The sequence below is a fragment of the Corvus cornix genome, chromosome 5 (genome assembly GCF_000738735.6).
Source record: "Corvus cornix cornix isolate S_Up_H32 chromosome 5, ASM73873v5, whole genome shotgun sequence".
In the NCBI taxonomy this organism is placed as follows: Eukaryota; Metazoa; Chordata; class Aves; order Passeriformes; family Corvidae; genus Corvus; species Corvus cornix.
Window position 1 is genome coordinate 52,169,711 of NC_046335.1, and position 25,147 is coordinate 52,194,857.

Here is a 25,147-nt window from a genome sequence, read left to right on the forward strand (position 1 = left end):
ATGGAAATATTCCACAAATACCCTTGGTAACTCTCTTTTCTTTGTAACAATAGCCAACAGTCATATTCCTTCCCACTTCCCCCTCTACACCTAGAATTTCTCACAGACCCAAGGGAGCCTCACACACTGAGAATCTCCCAAATCCAGGATTAAGCCTCTAGCACAGACAACCACTTGTGATGTGGTTTCCTGATCCCACCTTACTATTCACATGCACCCCCCCAGTCATTTTGGCATTTCCATTGAAGGAGAAGCCAAAAATATCCCTTCCCTTCTTCCCATTCTCCTGAGGGACAGACAAGCTTCCTCAGCCAGGAGAGGAGGGAGGCCACCCCTTACATGCAGGGCCAAGCCACACAGCAGCTCTTTCACCCTGGGCTGGTGCCAGCTCTGTGCTGTGCCAGTGCTCTGGACCATGCCCTGGACTGGGACCAACTCTCCAAATCTGGGCTCCCTGCTTCCTCACATTGAGAAACGTAGCCAAAAATGTAAATTCACAAAAAAGTGTTTCCACTGTTTACTTTTCCACAACCTTTTTATGTTCCTCATTTCTTGCTACTGATTAAATGATGTTGCTTTGTCCATGTTTGCAGAAGTCTTTCATCTGCCTTGTTGACACATTCATGCTCCAGCCACAACCACTTTGAGACTGAGTTACCTCGCTGACACACATCCCTTGTCTGCTCAGGAGAGCTTCCTCCCACTTGAGGCTGGAGTCTGGAGGCTCTGTCCTCCTCAGGTGTAACCCCTTGACTCACACGGGTGTTACACACCCTCACCACAGGCTATGGCCCTGCTTTTCTGGGGCAGCTCCTACCCTTGGGCCGCTGATGAACTGCGTAGCAAAACCAGATCCCTGACACTTCCCTCCTACACCCTCCCATGCCTCTCCTGATCCTGGATTAACTCCAGGGTCTGACAGAGACAGAGGTCTGTGACAACTCTACAAGATAAAATAATCGGAGAAGTTTGCAGAATAAAGGACTCTGTGGAAAGGCTACAGGCCAAGGACTCACCCCATCTCCACTCCAACACATACAGGCTGCAGAGGTGGAAAGGACAAAGTAGAAAACTTGAAAAGCATCAAAGTAAAGAGAAATGGAAGTAAAAACCGTGGCAGACTGGTGCACTTTGGGTGGAGATGGAGTGCAGGCAGCACTGCTGTTACTGTACTGGCAGTAATTCGGAGCAGAACTGTGCTGTGCCAGATACAGTGCACTCTAAGGCTCTGAAAAAATAAAGGTTTCTCTGGGTGCATAAGAATAAATAAGAGCAGCATTATAAATCAGGTGGGTAAGACTAAGTCATAGCATCAGGGACAAGATATAAATGAAAACTTCTCAGTATCAGAAGTGACAGTCTCCCAACTCCAGCTGTCTGTAAGGAGCTCCTGCAGCATTCCTGCAGGCCAGCTTTTGAAGCAAGCCCTTGAGGATGCCTGGCCTGTCGGAAGAGCTGGCTGACAACAGGACCATGTTGCTGCTTTCTTCCTGCTCTGCAGTGTGAGCGTTCAGCTCCAGGACTCCTCTGATCCCCAAGTGCTCTTCTCCTGAGACCCCCTGAGCCCCCACATCAATGGTTTGTCCTTCATTCCTGAGAACACATTTTTCGTTAACCCAGATACCACCAACTACTCCTCAACAGAGAGGAATAAAATAAGAATTCGAGAGTTCATTTGCTATCATGGTGCAGGATGTCTCCAGTTTTCCAGCCTGTATAAAACTATCAGACATGACAGTGTTTCTTCCCATACAAAATTATTGCTGTTTCTCTGTTTACCACTTCTAGGACACTTAAAAGGGAAAAAAAAATCTTCAAATCTTGTCTTTTGAATCAAATCAAAGAAATTTCATGGGTTTGCAGCTTTTTGAACAAAAAGAACTACCCCATAAGGCCTGCAATTCCTGATGGCTCTGGGATACCTCCCTATTTGTAGGATTGCTTCATTTGTAAGGCACTATTTTCACATGATCTGGATTCAGAATTTAACTTGTTTTCACTGATGTTTTTGAGCTTGTGTGTCTGCCTCTGGATAACCATTTTGTTTTCCAATTTAAAGCAAAGTTATATAGAAGCAAAGTAATTCAGGTAGGAAGGTACCTCAGGAGATCAACTGTTCCAATTCCCCCTTGCATGACATCAGATCAGTTCATTTCCAAAACCAAATGAAATTATATGTTATTTTGTTATATTAAACATCTTTGCTGCACTTTTTTGTGAAAGGGTGGCATCCTTTGGCAAGGACTTGAAGGCTGGCAGGAGGGAGTGCCCTGTGTGCCAAGGACTCCTACCAGTGATGTGTAAACTCACTCTGATTTGGCTATGTTAGAAGCCATCTTAAAATAATATTTTTTGTGCATACTAAAAAGAGACTTATTTAGCTGCTAATTTCTTCAGAATAAATTGTTAGCACTAAGCAGAACCTCCCTTTGTAGCCCTGGGCTGTACTGAGAAATGAAGTCTCCTCTGGGAGAAAGAGATCATCTTCTTCCTGCAGGGAACCTGAGGGAAGGGAAGAGAAGAAAAGAAAAGAAAAGGAAGGCAGGGAAGAGGCTGAATTAAATGCAAGGAGGTAAAATTAAGATCTGTGAGGCAGAACTGGGAGGAGAGGGAGACAAAAGGAGCCTGATGAGCAGGTGAAAAGGAAACGGAGGGCAAAGGGCCAGGATGTAAAAATTAAGGGACAAGACAGTGACTGGCTGGGCTGAACAATGCAAGGACCAGGGAAAACCACTTAATATGAACACGGTTAAAGCTCTGTCACACACACACAGCCAAATTAGATGAAGCTTGTTCCTCGCTGTTGCTATAGGTAGATGGAAGGACGTGAGGCTGTCTGATGCCAATTGCCCCTCCTCTGTCAGTACCAGAGATGCTGAGGGGCTGCAGCTGCAGGAGGGAAGGTCACACACCAGCACAGCTGAAGGTGACAGAAGCTCAAAGCCCACTTGTGGCACGATGGAAATCAAATATAACCAGTGCTCTACACTTCAGCCACTGCTGCTAAGCAGACAGATGCAAAACCAGTTTTATCAGGAATAATTCTCAAACTGCAAAGTTTCCTCCACAACAAATACATTTACCTGTATGGGAGAAGCAGAAGATTATGACCAAAACAAACACCAGAATTTGGCCTTAACATACTACTGTTTGACCCAAATTAATTCTAATCCAGTAAACTATCTGGGCACTAATAAAATAATTCTTTCCAATGATTACAGAGCAGTAGAAGTTACAATCAGTTCATGCCTCGCCTCACCAATTAAAGCATGAGGGGACATGGTTTAGGCTTTGATTCAACACAGTATTTCAGCACAAGTTTCAGGCTCAATTTACTTTCATTGTGCTGAAATACTTTGCTGAAATGAAGCCTCAAAGACCTTTATTTTCCCACTTCTGTTTTAATCAAACCAGCCCTCAAGACATGATAGCACCTTCTGAACCACAAGCTCCCTGACTGCTGTGGGAGAGGCTGCTGCAAAGGCAGCCTCTCATCAGCAAGGCATGTTGAAGCTTTGGAAATTTGAATAATTTTTTACTTTTCTAGAAGCCCTTCAGGGGTTGGGCAAACTACAGAGATTCCTTCAAGCCTTTCTACGGTGGTTGGAACCAGAGACTGTAATTTTTGAAGCTAATAAATATTGTAGTTTCATTTTAGTATATTATTAATATTTAAATTCTTTTTAATTTTTAGAATATAATTTATTTTTAAAGTCAAATAATTAGATTTTAACATCCTGGAGTGAGAATTCCCTGTGGCAGAATCCCTCTGTAAAGGCTCCAACACTGTGTAGGGGTACACAGGGAGGAGGACTCCCCTGCTGCTGCCAAGCTCTTCTCCTCACCTGACCTTCAGGTGAATCTGTGAAAATCTGGGTGTCTGCAGGAATTTTAGGATGGAGTGGTTGCATATGTGAGTCAAAAGAGAGTTCTGAAGTTGCTGAATTTCCTGTTAATAAATCTGACTTCTCTAGAATAATCAATGAGATGTTTAAAAGAGTGGGTTCATATTACATGGAAAATTGCATGAGTTTAGGCTGTAAAAGCCAGAGTAATATTTTGCATTGTGACTTATTTTATACAGCAAACACTTAAGAGGTGAACTAAGAGCCACAACCTGAGGTCTTTAGTAGCTGGTCTGAAGCATGCAGTTAATATTGTATCTCTGATCAATACCTGATCTCCTTCTTTTCAGGAAACACAGACAAATCTGTATGTGCATATTTTAGGTTACTTTTGATGTCACAGGAGACCTGCCAATGGAAGGCTCTGCTCCTAGTGTTTGAATCAAATAAGGAGTTCTCCAGTGTAAATGTGATGATGGATGGGAACACGTGCAATTCACATGAGGATCGTGGTGAGCCAGGTCCATTTGGGCTGTCTCAAATTCAGCAGCCAGTTCCAAACATTTCACGACTTAATCATCATACACACTGCAACAAATATTGCTACAGTCAATCTCTGGCACCGGGTAAAGAGCTCCCTACAGCACAAACAACAGATCTGCCCTGTGTGTTATGGGCTGAAACATCTCTTACCCAGCCTTGACATATATTCACGTGTATTACCAGCAGTGAGGTAACAACTCGGTCCAGAAGCAGGTGAGAATCCCTCACTCTGCACAGGAGCTTGACAAAGCAAGAACATTACTCAACAAGTGAACACTTCCCTGGGTGAGTGATTGCTCTGCCAGTCCAGCAGCACTGCCATTGCACCCTGTGCCCTCAGCCTCCAGGTCCATCTACTCCTCCTGAGCCAGGCTCTTCCCCTCCTGGCGAGCAGCAGCCTGATGCAGAAGTGAAAACCAAACTTTGCTTTTGCCAGGGGTGAAGGGCAGAGTCCAACCACAGTGGCTCCCCTAATTTGAGTGCTGACACATTTGCTGCAAGTGACCTTTGTGATATCTCATGGAATGCAAACAAGTGATAGATAACACTGGCAGGGACAGGGGGGGCACTTAGACTGAGAAGGAAATGCATATTTTCCACATCACATCAGCCCAATTATCAGTTATTGTCCTTTGCAAAATCTTTTAACTGTGCTTACAACTCAAAGCCTGAAGCTGCTTAACCCTCACACCACTCAAATGGCAGTTTTGCCCCATGAAAATGAGCTCAGCCCAAACCCAAATCTTCTTTCACAAGAAGTAAGTCACACTTCAGGTTTTATCTGTTGCGTTCTACAGGGCAGCATGAGAACAGCCAAGCTTGTAAAACTGTCATAAAGGAATCCCAGTATGTCTTCACCTGTCTGGCAAAAGCAGTGCTGCAGTTCCTCATCAGCAGGGCACCAGTAACGCACTTACTTTTGGGACGTGCTCCAGTGACTACTGAAGGTGAGTTATGGACAACACAGGCAGCAATTCCTTTGTGCTACTGATGATTCCTGCTAGGAGATTTTTTTATGATGAACCAAAGGTTACAACCCTGTTTCTGGAATTGTTTTCCCTGACTTTGGTTCACAGAGCCATGGTTTACCTTGCTGCAGTGTCAATGAGCACAGTTCATGGAGCAGACTTGCCCAACATTTTGTGTCATCATCTGTGTTCCTTTTGTGGTCCCTCCTTCCCATACTTGACAGAAAACTGAGTGGGCAACATCTTCATTGGTAAACTCTTCTCTGGTCACATCCCCTTCAGCTTAAGTGTGTAACATCCTCTCGTGGTTTGTGCTGCTTTACCCTCCCAGCATGGATCCATCACTGACACTGACTGAACACGCTCGCACAGCTATACAGAGATGGACACCATGAACGATGATGTGCCCTCAGAGGTGCCTATTTTAAAGCCAATGGATTTTTCAGTAACATAAAGTAATTCAGATTTTCAAGTTTGATAATTAAACAACTCATTATGAGATATTATCAAACAAGAAGTGCAGGTTCATTCTGTCTATTCTTTTTGGTTTTCGTCCAAATTTTGCAAAAATTTCCAAAAGTTACCACAAGTTGCCACATTTTATTTCAGTAAGAGCTGCATTTTCAGAACCGAGCCCCCACCTTTCGGGAACACTGGGCGACAGACAGTGTGAGGTCCCACAGATAACCTGCAAAGCACAATCCTGGCTCATGCAAAGATCCAGGCTGCATGCCATGGAGCTGAGAGCTGCAGAGCAGAGAACACACTGTCAGGAGAGCTCTCTCTCTCAGAGAGTAGCTTTGAAGTACTTAATTTAAAAGAAAGCAGAGAACAGTTGATTAAAGGGGAATGTGGTGTTAACAAAGACAGTATTTTTTGCTCATGTAATACTTGTGTGTAAGCAAGGCACATGAAGGCCCCTGGAGAAAGACATGCAAAGTGCCCCACAGAATAAGGACTTGCCTTTTCAAGAAAATAGGATTTGGGGGAAGAAGTCATTGCTTTGACACATCAGCTACCTGCCCAAGCTTTGTCAGGTGGTTGCAAGAAAAAACAAACCTAGCATTTCCAAGTGTAAAGTTATCCTTTGTATCCACAGAGTTACCCAGTCCCTTTCCTGCAGGTCAATTTGTTAGCACGAATCCATAATCCAGGTGCCCCAGAGGAGTGTTAACTCCTTGTTCCTTCCACACTGGGACCTTTGCTCCCACCAGTCCTTCCTCACACTGGGGGTTTCAGATTCCCAGGCCACCTCTCCACTGTTAACAGGAGGACAGTTGTAAAGCAGGATGAAGTATTTTTCTAGGTTGTAACCAAACGAGGAGAGGAACAATCCCTAATCCTTCTCATTTAAAAGCTGAAAAGAGGGAATCTAAATCCTCTTGCAAGGAGCAAGAAGTCAGGTTGGGTAGATGTTGCAATTTACCACCATGTGCCAATAAGCAATCCAGAAAGGAATTACCAAGCAACATGGTCGTCTTCTTATCCCATTTCCTTTCATGGGGAAGACACAGAATTTTTTTGCACAAATTGTAAGTGGAAAAATTATGTTTTCTCACTGTAGAGCATTGGCCAAAGCCTGGAGTGACATAAATACCACTGGAAAATAGGGGAGGAGGGAAGGAAGAAAAGGAAAATTACACAAGCTCTACCCTTCTTGGGACATGGCATACTAAAAATGCCACTGGAGTTTACTGCACATTAAAAATGTCACTATTAGGTTGTTTTCTCTGGGACTGTGGAATATTAAACAAGCCAGAGACTTCAAATGTTCATTTTGTTTCTTGGGCTGTCTCTTTTGCCTGACACACATTTTCTTACTGCCCATGCTCTGTTGGCATCAGCCATCACACAATCTAAGTGCTGGAGAAAGTAATCCAAGTGGTACATCATGTAAGTACCTTGAGAAGAGGGAGTAAACTGCAAAATTTCTCTCAAGAATCTTGGGAGACAGCTCTGCTAGCCCCCCTCAACAGGGGCTGCTCTGGCTCTCACTGGAGGAAACAGAAGCTCTCTGGTTACGTACATAAGAAATGGATGTTTTTGCTCTAGAATAAATTCTGTCTACTAGGCATGATTGCACACTGGATAATTATAGAAGGGCTCATTCCTTCCACTGCAGAAATTAGTGAAAGAAATTCTCGAGCTTATCTTCAGCGTATCAGACCAGACAAGCACAATAATCCTGCCAGTATTAAGAAAGCACTTAGAGTTCTTTGGATAAAAATACACCAGAAGAAATGTCAGCTATCCATACTTCTTCCAGGTTTAGACAGAAGATCTGTGAGCTATTACACATTCCACAGGTTCAGTAGTTTGCATCTCCAAACATCTTCTTCAATTCACAGTTGATAATTTAAAAACTATCAAGACCCTGTAACCTGTGCTCAGAAATGGTACAGGCCAGTCAAAGACTGGCAGCAGTAAATTCTCCCTCACAAGTTGGCTTCTGGCATGTATTTGTTGTCAAATTTCTCTCACCCTTCTTTTTGTGGAGGTTTTTGTGACGGGGAGAGTAAAAGAAATCTTTATTACTGGCCAAAGCTCACATCTGTTTACCAAGCACACTTCTGTCTGTACTAATACACATGTTTTTACCTTTTAAACTGCAGGTTGGCGGACTTTACAAATGTTACAAGATGACAGCTACTGGAAAGGAGCATTCCCAGGCAGCTGGTGAAGCTGTTCAGACCTGTCATTGCCATGATTCTTTTGTAAGAATTAAATCCTACTTTTGTTAATAAAAAGGGAACAATAAGGAAATAGGGAATGAGCTTGCACTTCAGTAATATGCCCCAGAGTTTAGCTACTCTTGCTTTTCCACTTGACCTTGCTACAGGACCGAGGAGCAATGATTTACTACTGAAACACTGCCACTTATCTCTTATTTAAATTTGAATATTTTAACTTGAGCTACAAGATCTTGCTATGATTTTGGCTGCTAGGTTAAAGGATGTTTTTAGGGAGGCACCGAGAAATGGGGGCCAGGCTACCTCACAACTCTTGCTGCCAGTTTCTAGCATGGCCCCAAAACAACAGATTCAAACATGAGGAGAAGCATCACCACTCCCTGAACATCCTGGGCATAGCACAGACAGCCCTAAGCTGTGTCTGTGCGTGAGAATAGGGAAACACTGCTGTTTGTTCTGAAAGCCTTTGCCCTTGAATACAAGTACACTCTGCTCCCCTTTTGCTCCACAGTTAACAGAGACATGCCTGCGGGATGACTTCCCCACTATTTACATATTTATGCTCTGTCCTTTATTAGTCAGTGTTTCTGTCTCCAGCCCATAACCTTTGGTCAGGTCTGGGATTCGCCTGGACTTTCTACAGTTGCTGGAAGACAGATTCCTCCTGCAGTTCAAAATACTGTCAGGAGGGGTAGGGTTAGGGTTTTTTTTCCCTGAGGCCCATGCTCCTGCTTCACTGAGAAGTAGCTGAAATATCTCATATAAAACCAGAATTCACAACAATGAAAAGTTGTTTTGTCTTTTACAAGAGCAGGGGCTCTACAGAAGCCTTGCACAGTCCCAAAAGTTTTCGAAAGGCCACTGAGAGGAATACTGGAGGATTTGGATCCACAGCAAAAAACAAGCCTCATCCAAACATTCGCACTGACTGTGGCTGGCATTGGACTGGACCCATATATGAAATGTAAGCAAAATATCCTCAAAGTCCTTCACAATATAGTGGATACAGCAAGAGTGGTTTTTATTTATAAAAAATGGGGTTATAACAAAAGGACATTGCTATGTCCAGGGCCTTCCTTTCCCCCTCTCCAAACATTCCGGGGAAAAGGCAAAGAGACTGTTCTCACATGCACGGATACATCACCTCCTCAGCAAACACATCCACAAATTTGTTTCCCCAGCATAAAACTAGAACAAGCAGAGAAGTATTTTTCTTCCAGTGTTTGCTTTCTATTTATTTTCTGTTGCTACCTTTGTGCCTGCAGCAAGGTCAATGTTCCTGAGCCCCAGGACCCACTGGTTTTGCATCTGCGGCTTTTCAAACCTCAGAGGATGGCACTAGAGCAGCTCCTCCTGTGCAGCTGGCAGGCATGGGACTGCTCCAGAGTTGGGGTGACCAGGCAGAATGTTGGGAACATAAACAGGGGGTCCCAGTGGGACATGGATTAGAAGTGGGATGGGATATACCACCTCAGCTGTGCTTTCAGCAGATTTTTAAGGAATTGGAGCCTTGAGTTACCTCTTTGAGAGTTGTGGTATTATTATTATTATTATTATTATTATTATTATTATTATTCCAGGTTTCTTTATCATTATTTTTGTTTCTTTGTTGTCTTCATGACTGTTCACGGAGACCAAAATTTTGAAAGGTCGCTGGCAGATTCACATTCATTTTTGAAGATGAGCAAATAGCTGCAGGGATTTATTCACCCAATTTCAAGCAGAAAAAATACATAATCAACTTATTGGAGGGAAAAATACCCAAACCTGACTGCACATATCTAACCAGGGCAACCTCACAGTGCTGTCATTCAGAACTTCACTGTTGTTTCCTCACTACTTGGGAGCATCACTCTCTGTGTTGACAAACAACAACTTCTTCCTGCAAAGACCAAGGACTTTAAATTTTGGCACATTCTGGGTACTATAAGAACCATAAATAACAACTTATTGAATGAATCTCACTCCACTAGGCATGACTTTCCCAAACTTGTATAATGTGTGAAATCATTTATTGCTGGGAGACCCACTAAACAGGCAGCCACAAAAGCCCAATGCATCTTACTGTTTGAAGCCTAAACCTCAACACCATTTATTTCTAAGCTAGTTTTTGGGTACATACAGAAATCAAACCCTTGTAAAATCATTTTAATTTCCTGCTCTCGTTCTTTGGGCACAGAGTGGACCTGTAAGATATTTCACTTTTTTTTTCCACATTACTGGTAAACTCCAGTGTTTCATTTTAGACTTCATCCCTATTTAAACCACGAAAATCTCAGTAAGTATTGAATTTAAATCCACTGTCACTTTCTCCAGGCCTTTGTCAAAGGACTCATTATTAGCTTCTGGTTTACAGTACCTCCTAGATCCCCATGCTGAGAGGGTCCACACTGAATAAAGCAGAGCTGCTGCACACACACAGCAAGAAGCAGCCTCCACCCCAGAGTGTTTGGGACCCCAGACAGACCAGACAAAAGATAAGAAAGAGGTGCTTATGTTTCCAGCATGTGACACTCAGCAGGTCAGAGGGTTCAGAAGTCTGAATCCAGAACCTTATCTACCACACCAGATTTTGTAATCCTCTTATCAAATGAAACAAAGTATATAGATACAATAAAGGGTATATGTGGATATAGAAAAGCATACGAATCCAAGCCATTTTGTAAGAAAGGTTCTGTCCCTTCTTACAGGAGCAACCACAAAACCACCCAAGCCTCTCAGATCCATCTGAATCCTCTCTTTTCTCATGTGTAATGGCCCCTATCCCAGGGCCCCCTCTCACACTGAAACAACAGCTCACTGGGTAACAGTTTCTGCAGGAGAGCACAATGTTTGGGTATGTGTTTACCAAGAGGGATCTTTATCATTTCTGGTTCCTGTTGGTCCTGGTGCCCTCTTTCTGTGTGCCAAAAGGGTGAGCAGCACACTGCCTGTAAGCAGAACTCTCTTATTCCCTGCTCCAAGGCCTGTGGGACTAGGCAGCTATCAAGAGAAAGGTAATTGCACAGGCAAGCCTGAACTTCAAGCCAGGGCTGCAATGTGTGTAAAACCCTGGCTGCCTGATGAAGTCCTGGGTTACCACAAGCCCTCAGTATCAGCAACACAGCTGTTTTCCATGCCAAGCTACCTCGAGCCTGTCAAAGTAGGTTTAAATGTTGATTTTCTCTGCACAGTGCCCCGAGCATTATATGACATTGGCTAGGCCAGCTGTCCCAGGGAAATGCTCCAGGGAATGGCTGCTGTCTGTCTCCTCCCTCATGACTGAGGATCTCTCCCACAGCAAGCCATCCCTGCAGGACAGTGCCTATGGTTCACAGAACACTACAGAGGAACAACTGGGAGCTCCAGAGCAGAGCAGCAGTTGGCAGCAGCACAGCAGGGCCCTCACTTTCGCTGCACCATTTCTGTGAGTTCCCACTCAGATCACTGTGCCATTGGAAGGAATGCAGATCTGTGTCAATCTGAATTACAGTCAGACTTGTGGGTGCTGAAAGAATGGTAAAACAGAAACAGAATGAGGTAAGTAAACATGCTGTAGGAAAAGTCAGAAGGAATGCACCAACAGTATTTTCTAAAGCTACTTGCCCCAATATTCGTGGTGTGATTCATGTATCTACTAAAGTACTGCAGAAACCCTGGACTAGTTACACAATTCTCATCATGGGTTTATGTGAAATTAAGTCATCCCAAATGGTCATTCAAACCAAGGGTTACTGACAAGAGAAGGGATGAAATAAAATGTTCCTGTTGTTCTAGACACAAAAATGACTGCTAAGGAAGTAACTTTATAACCTGAGAAGGGTCTACAGCTTTAAGAAATTCTCCCCTAAAGGTTGTAAAGCTTTTACTATGCAAAGTATTTTTGCTATTATATACACTGGCGGCCACTAAGTGCAGCTATTATTTCTGGCAGTCATTCAGAGGAGGTCGGGACTGATAAAGTGTTTAACAGAGTTTGTTTGGGTAGATCCATCTGTGTTTTTAACCTCCCATACAGTCTCTGGTGTCCTTTTAAAAGATGCTGGATGTTCCTGAGTCTAATAAATTACAGGCTTTATTTTTATTTGCCAATTTTTATTCTTTATCATGCCACAGCAAAGGACATCTTCTTTACATTGCCCACACTCTTCTGTATGGATTACACAAGCATCTAAAAAATAGGATGTTTCTTTGCTATGGGGCAGGGGTGCAGCTTACACAGAGCTCCCATTTCCTTGGGAAAGGCCATGTGAAGTTGTGGCCTGTCGCTCTCAGTCCTTACACCCTGGGGTGAGTTCATGCTTCAGAGGAACCAAAAGGGGAGATTGCAATCAAAAGGCAGGGAAGCAAAAGGTGTGTTGAAGTGTTGTAGCAAGGAGCCCAAGATGGAGCTTCCAAAAGGAAATGTTTTCAGGTCACGTGAGCACCAGGAAAAATATCCCAAATAGTTGGGAAGGACTGTGATAGCAGTTTAACACTCCCACTGGATGGGTTTGGTAGGGCAGGAACTGAAAGACAGCACCAACATAAACTCTCTGTACTGCATGGAGCAAAACCAGGGGAGCTCTCAGCACTGCATGAGCACAAGATGAAGCACCTCAGTGACAACTTCTGCTACTCTTTACGAGTACTCCGTGTCCAAAACCTGAAAAGATACCTTGCTGGGACTACATTGCTTCAAAATGCTGTGCAAACATCTGCTGACACTGAAGCAGGTGAGAACTGGTATTGCTATTTTACAGATGGGAAAGTAAGACAGAACATCCATGGATGTAAAAAGACATTTAAATCCTCCAGTGAGAGGATCCTTACATCTGAAAACCATTCTGTATGTTTCATAAAGCCCTTTGTACCCAGAGATAGCACTGTCTTGTGTGTGTGCCTGAGGCGCCTCCAGCACTTACCTGAGCTTGTCTGCTACGAAGATGACGCGGCGCTCCAGCAGGAGGGAGGCAAAGATGCGGATGATCTGCCGAACGCTGAGGCACTTGAACAGGCACTCAAAGTCCACGTGTTCCAGGCGGGAGTCCATGGGCCTCCGCAGCTCAATGACCTGGACACACCCAACACACAGCAGTCAGCAGCGCTGGGCAAGGCCGGCAGTGCCAGCGGCCCGGGAGCCAGCCCGGCCCTCCAGCACTGTCCCGTGCTTGCCTGGCGAGGGGACACAGACTGAACCCCAGCCCCCCGTGCAAACCGAGGCTGCAGGCACAGCGCTCCAGAAAAACGGTGTATTGCACAATTCCTGTCATGCCATTCTTCCCAGAATACAGCTGTGTGCACTGTCTGCTGTCATCTCCAAGGGAAGCATAATTCTCCCTTCCAAACATTCTGTCAGAGATGCAAAGCTTGCCTGAGTCAAGAGTATGAAGCAAGTAACAATCAAACACTGGAGCTGGAAGCTTACAGGGATAAAATAGCCATAAAGACAAGGTAAATTGGGTTCTAAGCTTGGCTAACAATTCATATTAACATCTAGAGAGGAGCCTGGGACTCAACTAAAAGGCCAGGAAGACTTTAAACCAAATGTACTTCATTTCCACTCCTCTGTGATGTGTAATTCACTAGATAGTGTTCAAAACCTTTCTCTTTTCATATAAAGATACGTACGTATATATATTTTTATATACTTAACTGGGGAGTCAGGACAAGGTCTTAGATGGTGAGTTGTGACATCCCTTTACAGTCTAATTTTCATACTTCATCCATGACCTCAGGCCCTCTCCTTCCTTTTCTCAAATGCCTTTTTCCTTGATTCCTTTATTATATCTTCCTTTTACTCTGCAATTCACATGTTCAGATGTGGAACTTGAAGGCAGAGGACAGAAAAAAGAAGAGGGAAAAATAACGTGAAGAAGAAAGTAACAGAAGGAAGAAAATACGAAACACAAGACAGCAAATGATGGACTATTGAGGAATTTGAGGAAACAGAAGGGAAAGGGAAAAAGCTGGCCAACTTGAAGCTGTGTTGAAATCTCTGAATATATATTAACAGGAACATGTATACATCTTCTTCTTTCCATATGTCCAAAAATCACCGTCACTTTATTGCTTTAGACTACTCTTACGCTTTCATGCACATGACACCACATTTCACAAGTGTACTGGATCCAGTTTAACTGGAGTAGCCCTTACAAAATCCCTCACAAATACTGTTTTTAAGGATATGCTCAAGATCACAGGATACTGTAAACAAAGTAAGTTCATATCAGTTTAGTTGTGATATTGTTTGTGATCAGTAACACGCAACTGTAAAAAGAAAGCCACTCTTAGAACAGTACCTGTGCATAGATTTGATTTTTTTAGGCCTGAAACACAGGAACATTATGATGTATAGACACCCATCACTCAGCTGTTGCCCCAAAGAGCAGTAAGAAACAAATTGTGGAGGGACTGTACCAGGAATGGCTCCTTGGAAATGCTGCCTAACTCTTCCTCACAATCAGCAAAGGTGCCCACTTCCATTCCTTTGCACTGAGCTTGCAAGCTCAAATCAAGTGTATGTGCCAAACCATGAGGAGCTGATTCTACTGCAAACCTTCCAACATGAAAATCTTGCTGCAGGGTAGGATGCAATGCAAGTTACGGCAGCTTTACAAATACCAGGAATGTTTTCTGCTGCCTCAGTCTGCTCATCACAAAGAAATATACTGTCTGCTTCCCAATTAATCATCATCTTTGTTTAGGCAAGAGGAGCCACAATGGAAGGACAAGATTCTGTTCCTAATTAAGCCAGTGCATTCCATTTAAATAACGAGTTTGTACTAGCACAACAGAGAGCAAAGCTCAGCCAGAAGAGAGTTGTTTGTTTGTTGGAATTATCTCAATGTTTTTCTCTGGGAGAGTTCAGAAGCTTGAGCAGAGGATAGAGAAGTTGCAGATCCATGGCTCCCAGATACATTCACACAGAAAAAGCATTGTCAGATCTTTCCCCTGTTATGCCAATCACCCTTTCAGACGCTGTTTCTCCAGAAGAAAATGCAGGTGACTTTAAAATGCCTTGCAGGTCACTTATACAAAGAACATTTTACATTTCATACCAGCTTACTCCATACATTACAGGCCCACTCCATTGAAGTCAGTGGCATTACATTTAGAGAAAATATGATTCAATGCAAAAATAACAAAAGCACTGTAAAACTAACCCTAAGGAATGTAAAACAACCCTAAAGGGGAGCGGTTTTTTCCTGCTTTCACTAACTGGGACAAATTCTATTCCTATCTTCAGGGATGTATCCCTTCTATATCCTTTGCCCATCTGAGTGGAGCAGAATTTGACATGGTTGGCCAGCCCCAAGTTGCAAAAGCCTTTTAATCAATACTGCCATTTTCCAGTAAGGCATATGTTGTCTAAAGCTAGGCTTCTAGCTACTTGAGTCAGGAGTAAAAAGAAATGACATCTATTATATGTGAGCACACACATGAAAGTTTTACATGACATGCTTTTCTTTGAGGGCCAGTTTAAAGGTATTTATGGCCAAAGAGAGCCATTTAAATGCTGCTGGTCACTCCTACCAATGCCAGGACCAGCAGTAATGAAGTTTGAAATAACAAGCAGCTGCTGAAGCATTCAGGTACAGACAGCATGGGAAATTCACACTTGCCTCTTATCACTGTGATAAAGCCCAGCAATGCTGCAGTCTCTGAACTGCAGTAGGCCAGACACACAGAGACATTTGTGTTGGCTGTTTTTCTTACACACAACTTAGTAAACATGAAATAATAAATACATAACCATAAATTGGCTTATAATCATCAATGGGAACTAGCATTAGCATATCCACAGTGGTGCAGCTCCTGCTCTGCTCATTTTGAAGGTGTGCCACCCCACCTCCCTGTAGGATCTGTTTGCTTCCTCCTGTTTTTCTTTTGCTGTTTTGATAATGGAGTGGTAAAGGGCTTTAACTTTTAATGTTTGCAGTTGCTTTTTACCTCATTTCCAGCTCCAGGCAGGAAGGTCTTGACTTTGATTGTCTTTCCAGGTGCAGGAAAAGGAGATTCCATCAGACTTCTCATAAATGGATAAACCAGGGCAGCAGATATTCCCCTTCTCCTTTCAACCTCATCCAGGATCTGGTCCATTAGTAAGACATAAGTGAGAGAGAGATAGAACATATCAGCATCACACAGACTTTTGAAGCATCCTTTGATGCACATGTGCTTAGACATATGGCAGATCTCAGTTAATTTCTCCTCTGCTGTGTATTTCTTCATTACTATCAATCCATGTTTTCTGGTTACAAAATGAAGCCTGTTTGTGAATGTAATTAGCACAGAGGCAAGGAAGAATTAACAAATCTGGAAAAGAGGAAGAAGACTCAACATGACTAAAGGGATCCATATATTGGGATTATTCCTGAACAGCAGGGTGAGCTGAAGGAGAGAAAGATGAAGACAAATGCCATGATCACAGCCCAGGTCAGCATCACGTCTCAGTGGTACATCTTGAAATCTGTGTCAAAGAAAAATATTCTTCTGCATGGGCATTCCTTCCATTTCAAATGAGAGGGCAGGAAAAAGCCAGAGTAGCAAAGAAAGCATTGCTGCCACTATGATAGCAGGACTGAGCTCCTGAAAGGCTCCCAGCAGTGGCTGTCAGGTCAGAGTCTATGCTGAGCTGGAGACCACGAGCAGCCCCTGAAGCATGCCCAGCTGTTCACACTGGTGCCTGCATTAAGGTCATTTTCTCTTGGACATGATGCAGAGCAGGCAATCTAGTCTTGAAATAAGCAGATGGAACTTCTTACAAAGACAAGACTACTATTTTCTTCTCTCTTTGGTCACATGGGGCAACATAAATTAGATCACAGCTAAGTTTTCCCACATTAGATAGAGCATATAGATGATAAACCTAAAGAACACAGAAAGCAAGGTTCAAAGCAGTCAGTGATTTGACCTGCAATGGTGATATTTTAACCACCACTCCAGAGCAAAAGGCCATACAAGAGTTAGTGGGCCTGAGCCAGGCATTTTCTCTTGTTTCTCTTGGAAGTGATTTTCACTGAAGCAGAGCATTAAAAGACACTTAAGCACAAGCTGGTGACCCGTGACAATAGCTGGTGACACCAAATGCCAGCAGAGGCATTCACTGGTACATAGTTTCCCCTTCCTCCCTGTGACATAGTGAAGGCCTAACTAAAGCAAAGCTGCCCCTGTGTACATAACTTGCATTCCAGTCCATGGAAGTGGCAGAAAACCATAAATGAGGACACGAATTTCACTCTTGATGTAATTTGCAGCACAACCATCCTCAGCAAACAAACCCAGCTGCCCAAGTGGGAAGCAGCAATGAAGCAGGACTGTGCCCCAGGTCCCTTGGTGCTCCTGCACACTGCCAGCACACAGTTGTGCTCCGGCAGTCACTATGTGATGCTTTTTGTTGCTGGAGTTGGGGTCATGTGTGTGTCATATGCCTGCCCCAAGGACCTTCACAATGCAAATAAAAGGAGCATTTAAACCAAATAAAAGCTGAACAGAGATCGCAAGAGATAAAATGGTCAGAAACATCTGTTGAACCCATGACCAAATGAGCCGGCTGGAAGTTAAGATTATCTGTGGTTCTCAAGTCTGTCTTAGCAATAGGTATTACAACAGTGAGTGAGCATAAAAGGCTTTGTGGAAAACGAAATTAATGCAAGTTATCAGAAAAAAAAATGATAAACATTTTAAACCAGAGGAATCTTTTTGCTTTTGTGATAAATAATATCCAAGATTTAATATCCCATGGCTTTTTATCACTCACTGTGTACTGTAAAGACAGCTATTCGTTGTTTTGACTAATTCAGCAAAATGCACCCTCATTATTTTTTCCTCTCTTTCACTGGATTTATCAAGTAAGGATAGCCCAGGTTCCTACTCTTTAGCTGGAAAAAGAGGGTGTCTCACTTTTCAAGAACTTCTGTCTCCATCCACACCTCATCTGTCTTCAAAACCAACAAGGATGCTAAGGCTCAAGTGCTTCCTCCTCCATTTATCAAGTGTTCCCTTTCCAAATGCAGTGCCTGGAGCGTGTGCTGTGGAGCTGTGCTAGATCCAGCCCAGGGCTGGAGTCAGCCCCATGTGCTGCCCTCAGGAGGTGACAGCCCTGTGCAGGACACCGCCGCTGTGCCCACACCCCAGTGTGGGTGGGCTCCTCCTGCGGCCCAGCCCCTCCACCACCCAGGAGCGGAAAAGCAGCACAGATGTGTTACAGCCCCAGTCAGGACCCAGTACAGAACTGAGCAGGAGCTTTCCTTCCTACACACAGCAAGATCCCCAGGCGCGTGTGGCCAGGGCCTGCCTGCCACAGTGCGTGGGAACAGCCCCTGCTGGAGCCAGGGAAGATCCATTCACATCAGCCTTGGGTTCACTCTGGATGGATAATCACACACTTTTTCCCAGGTTACAGACTGAACTGGGAAAGCAGATTATTTGCAATTTTGGTGCAATGACCTTCCTTGTCTGACCTTATACCTCAGCTGCACTGATACTTGGTTGTAAGGAAGATACCTAATTTTGGTTTTTTCCTTCTCCTAAGTCTTCCTTTGAAAAATAGAGCGCTATCAAAATTAGATAAAAACATAATAGCAAACAAAGAGCCTCAGGAGATCTGTCCACACCATGAGTGTGGTGAGCTGGGTGATCCTCCCAGAACAATGCATTCCATTTAATTCACAGATATCTGTGTTTAGATACATATTATGTCTAAGAGACATTGTTATAAACCCTTGATTTCAGAGCTTTATGAAAGACCTCAGAAGCAGAATTGCAATTGACTATTACAATCCCAGCTGTTGTTCTTCACACAAGGCTTGTGTTAAACAAAGTTTTATCTAGAAAAGCTTGAAACCTGCTTTAAAGATAACATTCTGTATGAATATTAGATCATATGAACAATAGAAATGCTATGATTTTTATTAACATAAATGATTCACATGTTCTTTTCAACTTTATTCCTATGAAAATTAACAACAAAATCTGTGAAAATTCTGTGAGATTTCCCGTATCTGAAGTGAAAACCTCTACTAAATTAAAACGTAATCAATTAAAATTGGGCCGATTAAAAGATCATCTGTGCTTTATCCTAGACTCCTAGGGTGAAAAAAAAAAGTGTCAAGTATAAGAATGTGTAAGAAAAAAGTGTTAAGTGTATAGAATTCACATATCAAATAATCTTTTTTCTCAACCTCATCATTCCACGGGGTATTGGAGTAAAAGTGGTACTGGCCCATCATCCAGACTATGGATGCCAAGAATTACAGCTCAGCACAGAATGGCTGTAGAAAACAATGGAAAAAACTTCAGTCAGCCAGATCATACAGACACCCAGATGTTTTCTGCATCAATTTCTGCCTCAGTCACAGAAGTAATAAGACATTCTTTGATGAACCAAATAATAGGGATGGAATATCCAAAACAGCAACTGTAAAATAGTAATCTCCCATCAAAGCAAGAAATTCTTCCAGTCTGGTTCATCGCTGTGGATGTATCTCAATAAACAACCAAATTAAAAAACAATATTAAAAAATATCTCCTTACCTTGGAAAACAAGTCAAAGCACCCCAGGCGGCTGATGACACAATAAACTTCAGGTAGGCGCGGGCCTTTTCCATTCGGCTGATAACAGCAAAGAGGAGATGGGAATTACATATTAATGTGGAGCCATGAGGAAATACACTTCTTTCTCTGACCACACAGTTGGCCATCGTGAAATCTCTCACTATCTGCTTCTCCAACAAATAGCTGCTCTTGGAAAAGCATCGTATTTCTTCCATAAGACAGGAAACCGAAAAGTGCAAATAGAGCTTATCCTCTTTGGAAATCACAGCGTGTTGGGGCTGTATCCCAACATCGCTCCAGCTTGCAGCCATAAAAGCACATTGAACCAGGGCTGTAACTCATGCCTCTGCTATCTCTGTCCCCTGCTCCTGATGCAGCACGAGGAGTGGGGCCACCCTGGGGCCATGTGCTGGAAGAGGAGAACTGCAATGCTAAGGCAGGCAATGATGACTTTAGTTCCTCACTCCTTGGAGTTCAAAGAGAGCTCAACCTACAGAAAGCGAGCTCACAACCTAAACAAAGGCAGGCTGCATGAGTAAATCATTAACTTCCTCAGACCAACTCATGATAAACATGAAACTCAAACGTTACTTAAACAGTGGCAAGTATGAATCAATAATACACATCCTTCTTACCCCCTCCCCAAAAGGAACTGTGAAGACCATCCTCTATAACCATCCTATATATGTCCTGGAGAAGCAAATGGTACTTCCTGAGCATACTGGACTCTGCTACCCTGCCTATTCCACTTATCTCTTCATTAGACTCTGCTGACACAGTGATCAACTTCCCCGTGGAGTGTTTGAAATTCACATGCCACAGAGATGACAATCAAGAGAAACTGAGGAGCAGATGTGCTTTTTAAACCTGAATATTGCACTCTAGACTTGGACAGTCAGCAGGTGCCTGCCTGTTATAATAAAGACCACAAAAAAAATACCAAAGCTAAGTGAATACAGATGAGTCTATTTCTGGATCCAAACCTGCTCACTACACGTCACATCTCTGAAAAAGCAGAGCCCTTTTTTGTCCATATTAGGTATAAAATCCTTTCTAAAGGCACTGAGTGATTATATCAAGCATGTGGGATTTTGGTTAAAATCATTGTGTCAAATCTGCAGGAATGCCGAAGCCATGCCAGAAGCCTTGGACAGCTCCCAGCCAAGAGCTGTCTCACCGAGTGCCAGTAAAAACATCACATTCCTGGGTCATCTATAAGACCAGAAACAATAACTGCTTAGCACTTACTCCAAGTTTCTCCTTTATGAAATATCATTGCTTTCAAATGTCTTAAAGGCTACATGTCTGTGAGAGCTGGGATTCTTCCCTCCCTGCACTCACTGTGCAGGACATCCTCTTCTACTTCAGAGACCTTTTCCTGCAACCAGCACAGCCTCACAGATGCACACACATCAGTGGTAAGAGCAGCAAGCAAAAGCCTCAGGCAGAGCCATTCTGAGGGGCAGACCTCCTCAAACTTATAACACTGGCAACCCTTCTCATAACTTCCCCTCCAGCCATCAGTTTACACCTCAAAGACAGACCTAAAACACCCATTGTGCTTCAGTTTGCTTCTTTCCCAGGAAAGAACATCGTATAGGACATGACACTCCTGCCTGGACTGCTCTCTCTTCACTAGGGCAGGCTCAGGCCCTGGGTCTGCCCATCAGTACCAGTGTAACCTCCTCTCTTCCCAAAATGGAGCTCTCCCAAGTTGCAGGCTGTGCTCCACAAGGCAGCTACACACTCTTGGAGTCATGTCCTCCACCCAAGGCTCACTCTTGCACACAAAGAATAGGTCCAGGAAAGCAAAATGCTAAAGTAGCCCAGCTGAGAGGGACCCGAGTGACTCTGCCTTGGTGCACTGCGCTGCTCCTGAGAGATGGAGGGTTGATGTTTCGGGTTTGATTTGCTTTCAATTTGTTTTCCTGAAGCCCAGGATATTTTCAGCCTTAGTCCAGTACCAGAAAATGAAAATGCTAATGAGTTTTGATGATAACAAGACAGTTTCCCAAAATGATGAACATGAACTGATAAGAACTTGGCTGAGATAGAGAAGCTGAGCTCTGCATCTGGGCTGGTCCACACGTGGCTCAGGACAATCTTTTTTATAGCAAGTTTAATCTGAATTTTACTGACCAAAGCCCACTCCAAAATCTTTGGCAGGAGAAACAAGAGGCTTTTGCTCCAAAAACCAAGCCCGCCATTTTTCTCTTTCAAATCCCACCTCCCCGCCCATGTGCTTGGAATCTAGGGGAGCCTTCAGAGATCTCCTCCCAGTCTGCCATAGCACTGAGCTGTGTGAAGGAAGTGGCCTTTGCAAAGCACATGCACTAGCCAGCATATCCAGAAACAGAGACGTTCCTTAATGGTGCCAGGAATCAGAACAATTCAAACACTGGGAGGCTAAAATGAAAAGTCAGTCACAAGCCAGTTTCTATGGAGGCTCTTGATTCCTTGTTAGGGCTAATCCAAATTCTGACCATGAGAAAACTGTGGGTGTTGTAAATCCAAGAGCTCTTCTTAAAGACTTCTTGTTATACGTGAAACATGAACTTTGGGTGCCAGAGCACCCAGTGTGCACAGGGCTGTCGAAGTGCTTGGGGAAGGGCAGGATGGAAGAGGGCAAAGAGAAGAAAAGGTTTTCCAATGAGCTTTTTGCAGCTCTATAAACAGTCTGCATCCCACAAAAGTTGCTTTCACAGTGTAATGAATTCCCTTCTCCTGCCCCCAGCAAATGCAGGATGTTAGGTTACTCCCACCTAACAACTACTTTCCATGTTTTCAGGTGCACACTTCACATTCAGGCATCTGCTCCTCCATGGATTCTTGGGGCTGGCTTCTCTTAGCCTAGAAAAGTGGCGGAGGATCAAATTTTATGTGACAGGGAAGAGAGGGCCAGGATGAAACAGTCCCTGCAAAGGTGCCCAAATCATCTTTGCTGCTGACGTGTGCACTCACTAGAAAAGCTGTTGCAGGATTGCCTTGGAGGTATCAAGATGTAACTGGAAAACTTCATGCTATCTATGGAAATGCAGACTGTCTGCTGTGGGACAATAGGTTACATTCCATTCTAATCTTGTTCCAAAATGAAACAAAACAATATAAATACATTTAAAGGGGATACTGTACAGGATTTTTAGAACAAACAAAACATAATTGTCACTGTATCCCTTGAGGTAGTTTTGGCACACAGACCCCAAAAAAGCTCTGGAAGAATCTGAGATCTGAAGGCAAAAAAAATGGAACAGTTTATTTGTATCACAACACACCAAAGGAGAGCAAAGCTGACAAAACACAATTGTTTCCTAAACGCAGGAATCTGCACACCAGACCCTGCAGAAGAGCAGCCAGCCATCCTCACAGGATCAGCCGGCCTGGCCCAGCCAGCCATGGAGCTTTTGCAAACGAGGCTGCCAAATGCACCAGAAGGTGTGAGACACCTCTTGCTGGGTATTACAAGAGCATCCCTCACCAGGACAGCTGGGGAACATTTTCTAAGGAATTAGCCTCACAGCAGTTGGCTTGGCTTGAAGTGGAGCAGTTTATAAGAATTTTAGGGAATTTTCATGGTTCTATATTACAGTGTGGCCTCGCCTTTCTCTTACATAATGTCTGCTAAAAACCGCATGTAGTTCCCAAATTATGGTTATTGCATTTGACAGAACTTGCAGGCCTGGAATGGGACTAACTGAAGGAGATGCTGTGCCCTCCTGGACATCAGAGCCACCCTGGCGTAAGTTTCCAAAACCTGCTCAGGAAATTGGACCCCCAAACACAAAAATCTGCCGCTGGTATATAAAGAATGCCTGTAGGATTTACCTGCTCCTTGCTGCCTGTACAAAATCTGTATTTTCTGTAAAGAGACGTATCACACTGAGGCACACACCAGTGAGGCTGTCCCACCACGCACCAATGTTTGCAGGGGACATGAAATTGTTACACTTTGTGAGTACAGCCGAGCCCTATGGAAAAGGCACTTCAGGCAACCACCCAGATTCCACCATTTCTCCCCACAGGACAGAAGGAGGTTGCAGGACCCAAATAAAAGGAGGTCTCTGCTACTTTTGCCTTTTCCACAGGTAGAGGAAATGCTGACATGTTTCTCTGCAGCTTCCAAAATCCCCTCTCTTTCTAAGCTCCAGTTTTGCTCTCAGAAGGGCGTGGCTGGATTTGCCCCACAAAGGGCAAAGCTGGTGAAGTGCACTGGCGTCACTCCTTCCTTTCCTTGGCTGAGTAGGCTGTACCAGTGGGATGAGACATGTCAGCTTCTCTACGCCAGGGTTTGGAATCCAGGAATTAAGTGATCACCCAAGGTGGCAGCAGCAGATCTGCTTTATAACTGGCTTTATAATTATTAGATAGATTTAGCAAGGCACTACTTGTTTTCCCTTTTTCTTTTTGCTATTTGATTGATTTTTGCCTTAGCCAATGGAGCATAAAAATCTCCAGTGCTGTCTCAAAACACCATTATAGAAAAGTGTGCACTATTGATTTCATTCTGTTCCTGGTATTTCCTAATATGCTCAGCCATCTTTTGCACCAGCTTAAAATCAGTGTTCTATTTTTATGTTGTCCTTAATGTCAGGTGAATTTCACTGAGCTTTAAGTGAGTAAAAAAAGCCTATGTTAATGTTTCATTGACAAACTGATTCAACATTCCTGTGTATAAATCTCTTTTATTGTCACTGGTTATTTCAGTCTCAGCCTGGTCCAGGAGCAACCATTTGGCATTTCACAAATGGTTGTGCATGATTACAAATTTACTAACATTCTCAGAAAGATAGAAGTCTTAAACCACCCTTACCTGGTAGAGTGAAAACATTCTACAATTTAATTCTAGACAACATTTTCTAAGGTTTTGTTGGGTTTTTTTCTAAATATACCTTATTATCCTTTTAAATAACAACACATTTTAAAAAAATTGAATTGTAATGCTGCCCTACATCTTGTTGTGCTTATTTACACCAGCAAGGATGATTTCTAGGTGCTTTCCTTGTTCATCCCTGCATCACCCTCTGACCAGCCCTAGATTTACTGCAGCACAAGCCTTTAATGACATTTCCTGCCCACATATAAACCTTGTTGTAGCCCACTCTGACACATTTTTTATACAGAGTGAGTCCCTGTGATGCTACCTATGGCAAACACCACCCCCAGAACTGATAAACAAGTTTTCTGTTATGTTAGTTTAATGAAACTTCTTACAAATAGAGGAACCACACACAGCAATACCTCCCAGACAGAGCATCTGCTGTCCGCACGACAAGGGCTCTGCCACGGACAGAGAGCAGGGGAACAGCCAGCTCAGGCACAAGCAGCGGTGCAGGATGGAGGCTGCTGCTCTAGTGACAGGTTTTCTGCCTGAAAAGGTGGGAAATCATGCCAGAAAGGGAAGGGAGGGGAAAGTGACAATGTGCCTTACTCTTAGAGGGGGACATATTTACAAACTGCCGTGGACATTCATTTGGCACCGAGAGTCAGCCAGACTCCAATATCTATACAAGCTCCCCAACCAAGTGTAGGCAACAGTCATGAGAACAGGACAGGAGCCACAGCTCCCCACCAAGTCACTCACAAACAG

The 25,147-nt window shown here is 43.6% G+C and overlaps 1 protein-coding gene across 6 annotated transcripts in view; it reads right to left on the reverse strand.

Annotated features, from left to right (window-relative positions):
• DENND2B (DENN domain containing 2B) overlaps positions 1-25,147 on the reverse strand; it is a 153,508-nt gene that overhangs the window by 8,702 nt on the left and 119,659 nt on the right. For all 6 annotated transcript variants that reach the window (XM_039553312.1, XM_039553315.1, XM_039553313.1 and 3 more), the window contains 3 exons: positions 19,543-19,620; positions 15,958-16,098; positions 12,930-13,078 (listed from right to left, as the gene is read on the reverse strand). In XM_039553312.1, the coding sequence (XP_039409246.1) occupies positions 12,930-13,078; positions 15,958-16,098; positions 19,543-19,620 (368 nt within the window). The remainder of the gene's footprint in view (positions 1-12,929; positions 13,079-15,957; positions 16,099-19,542; positions 19,621-25,147) is intronic.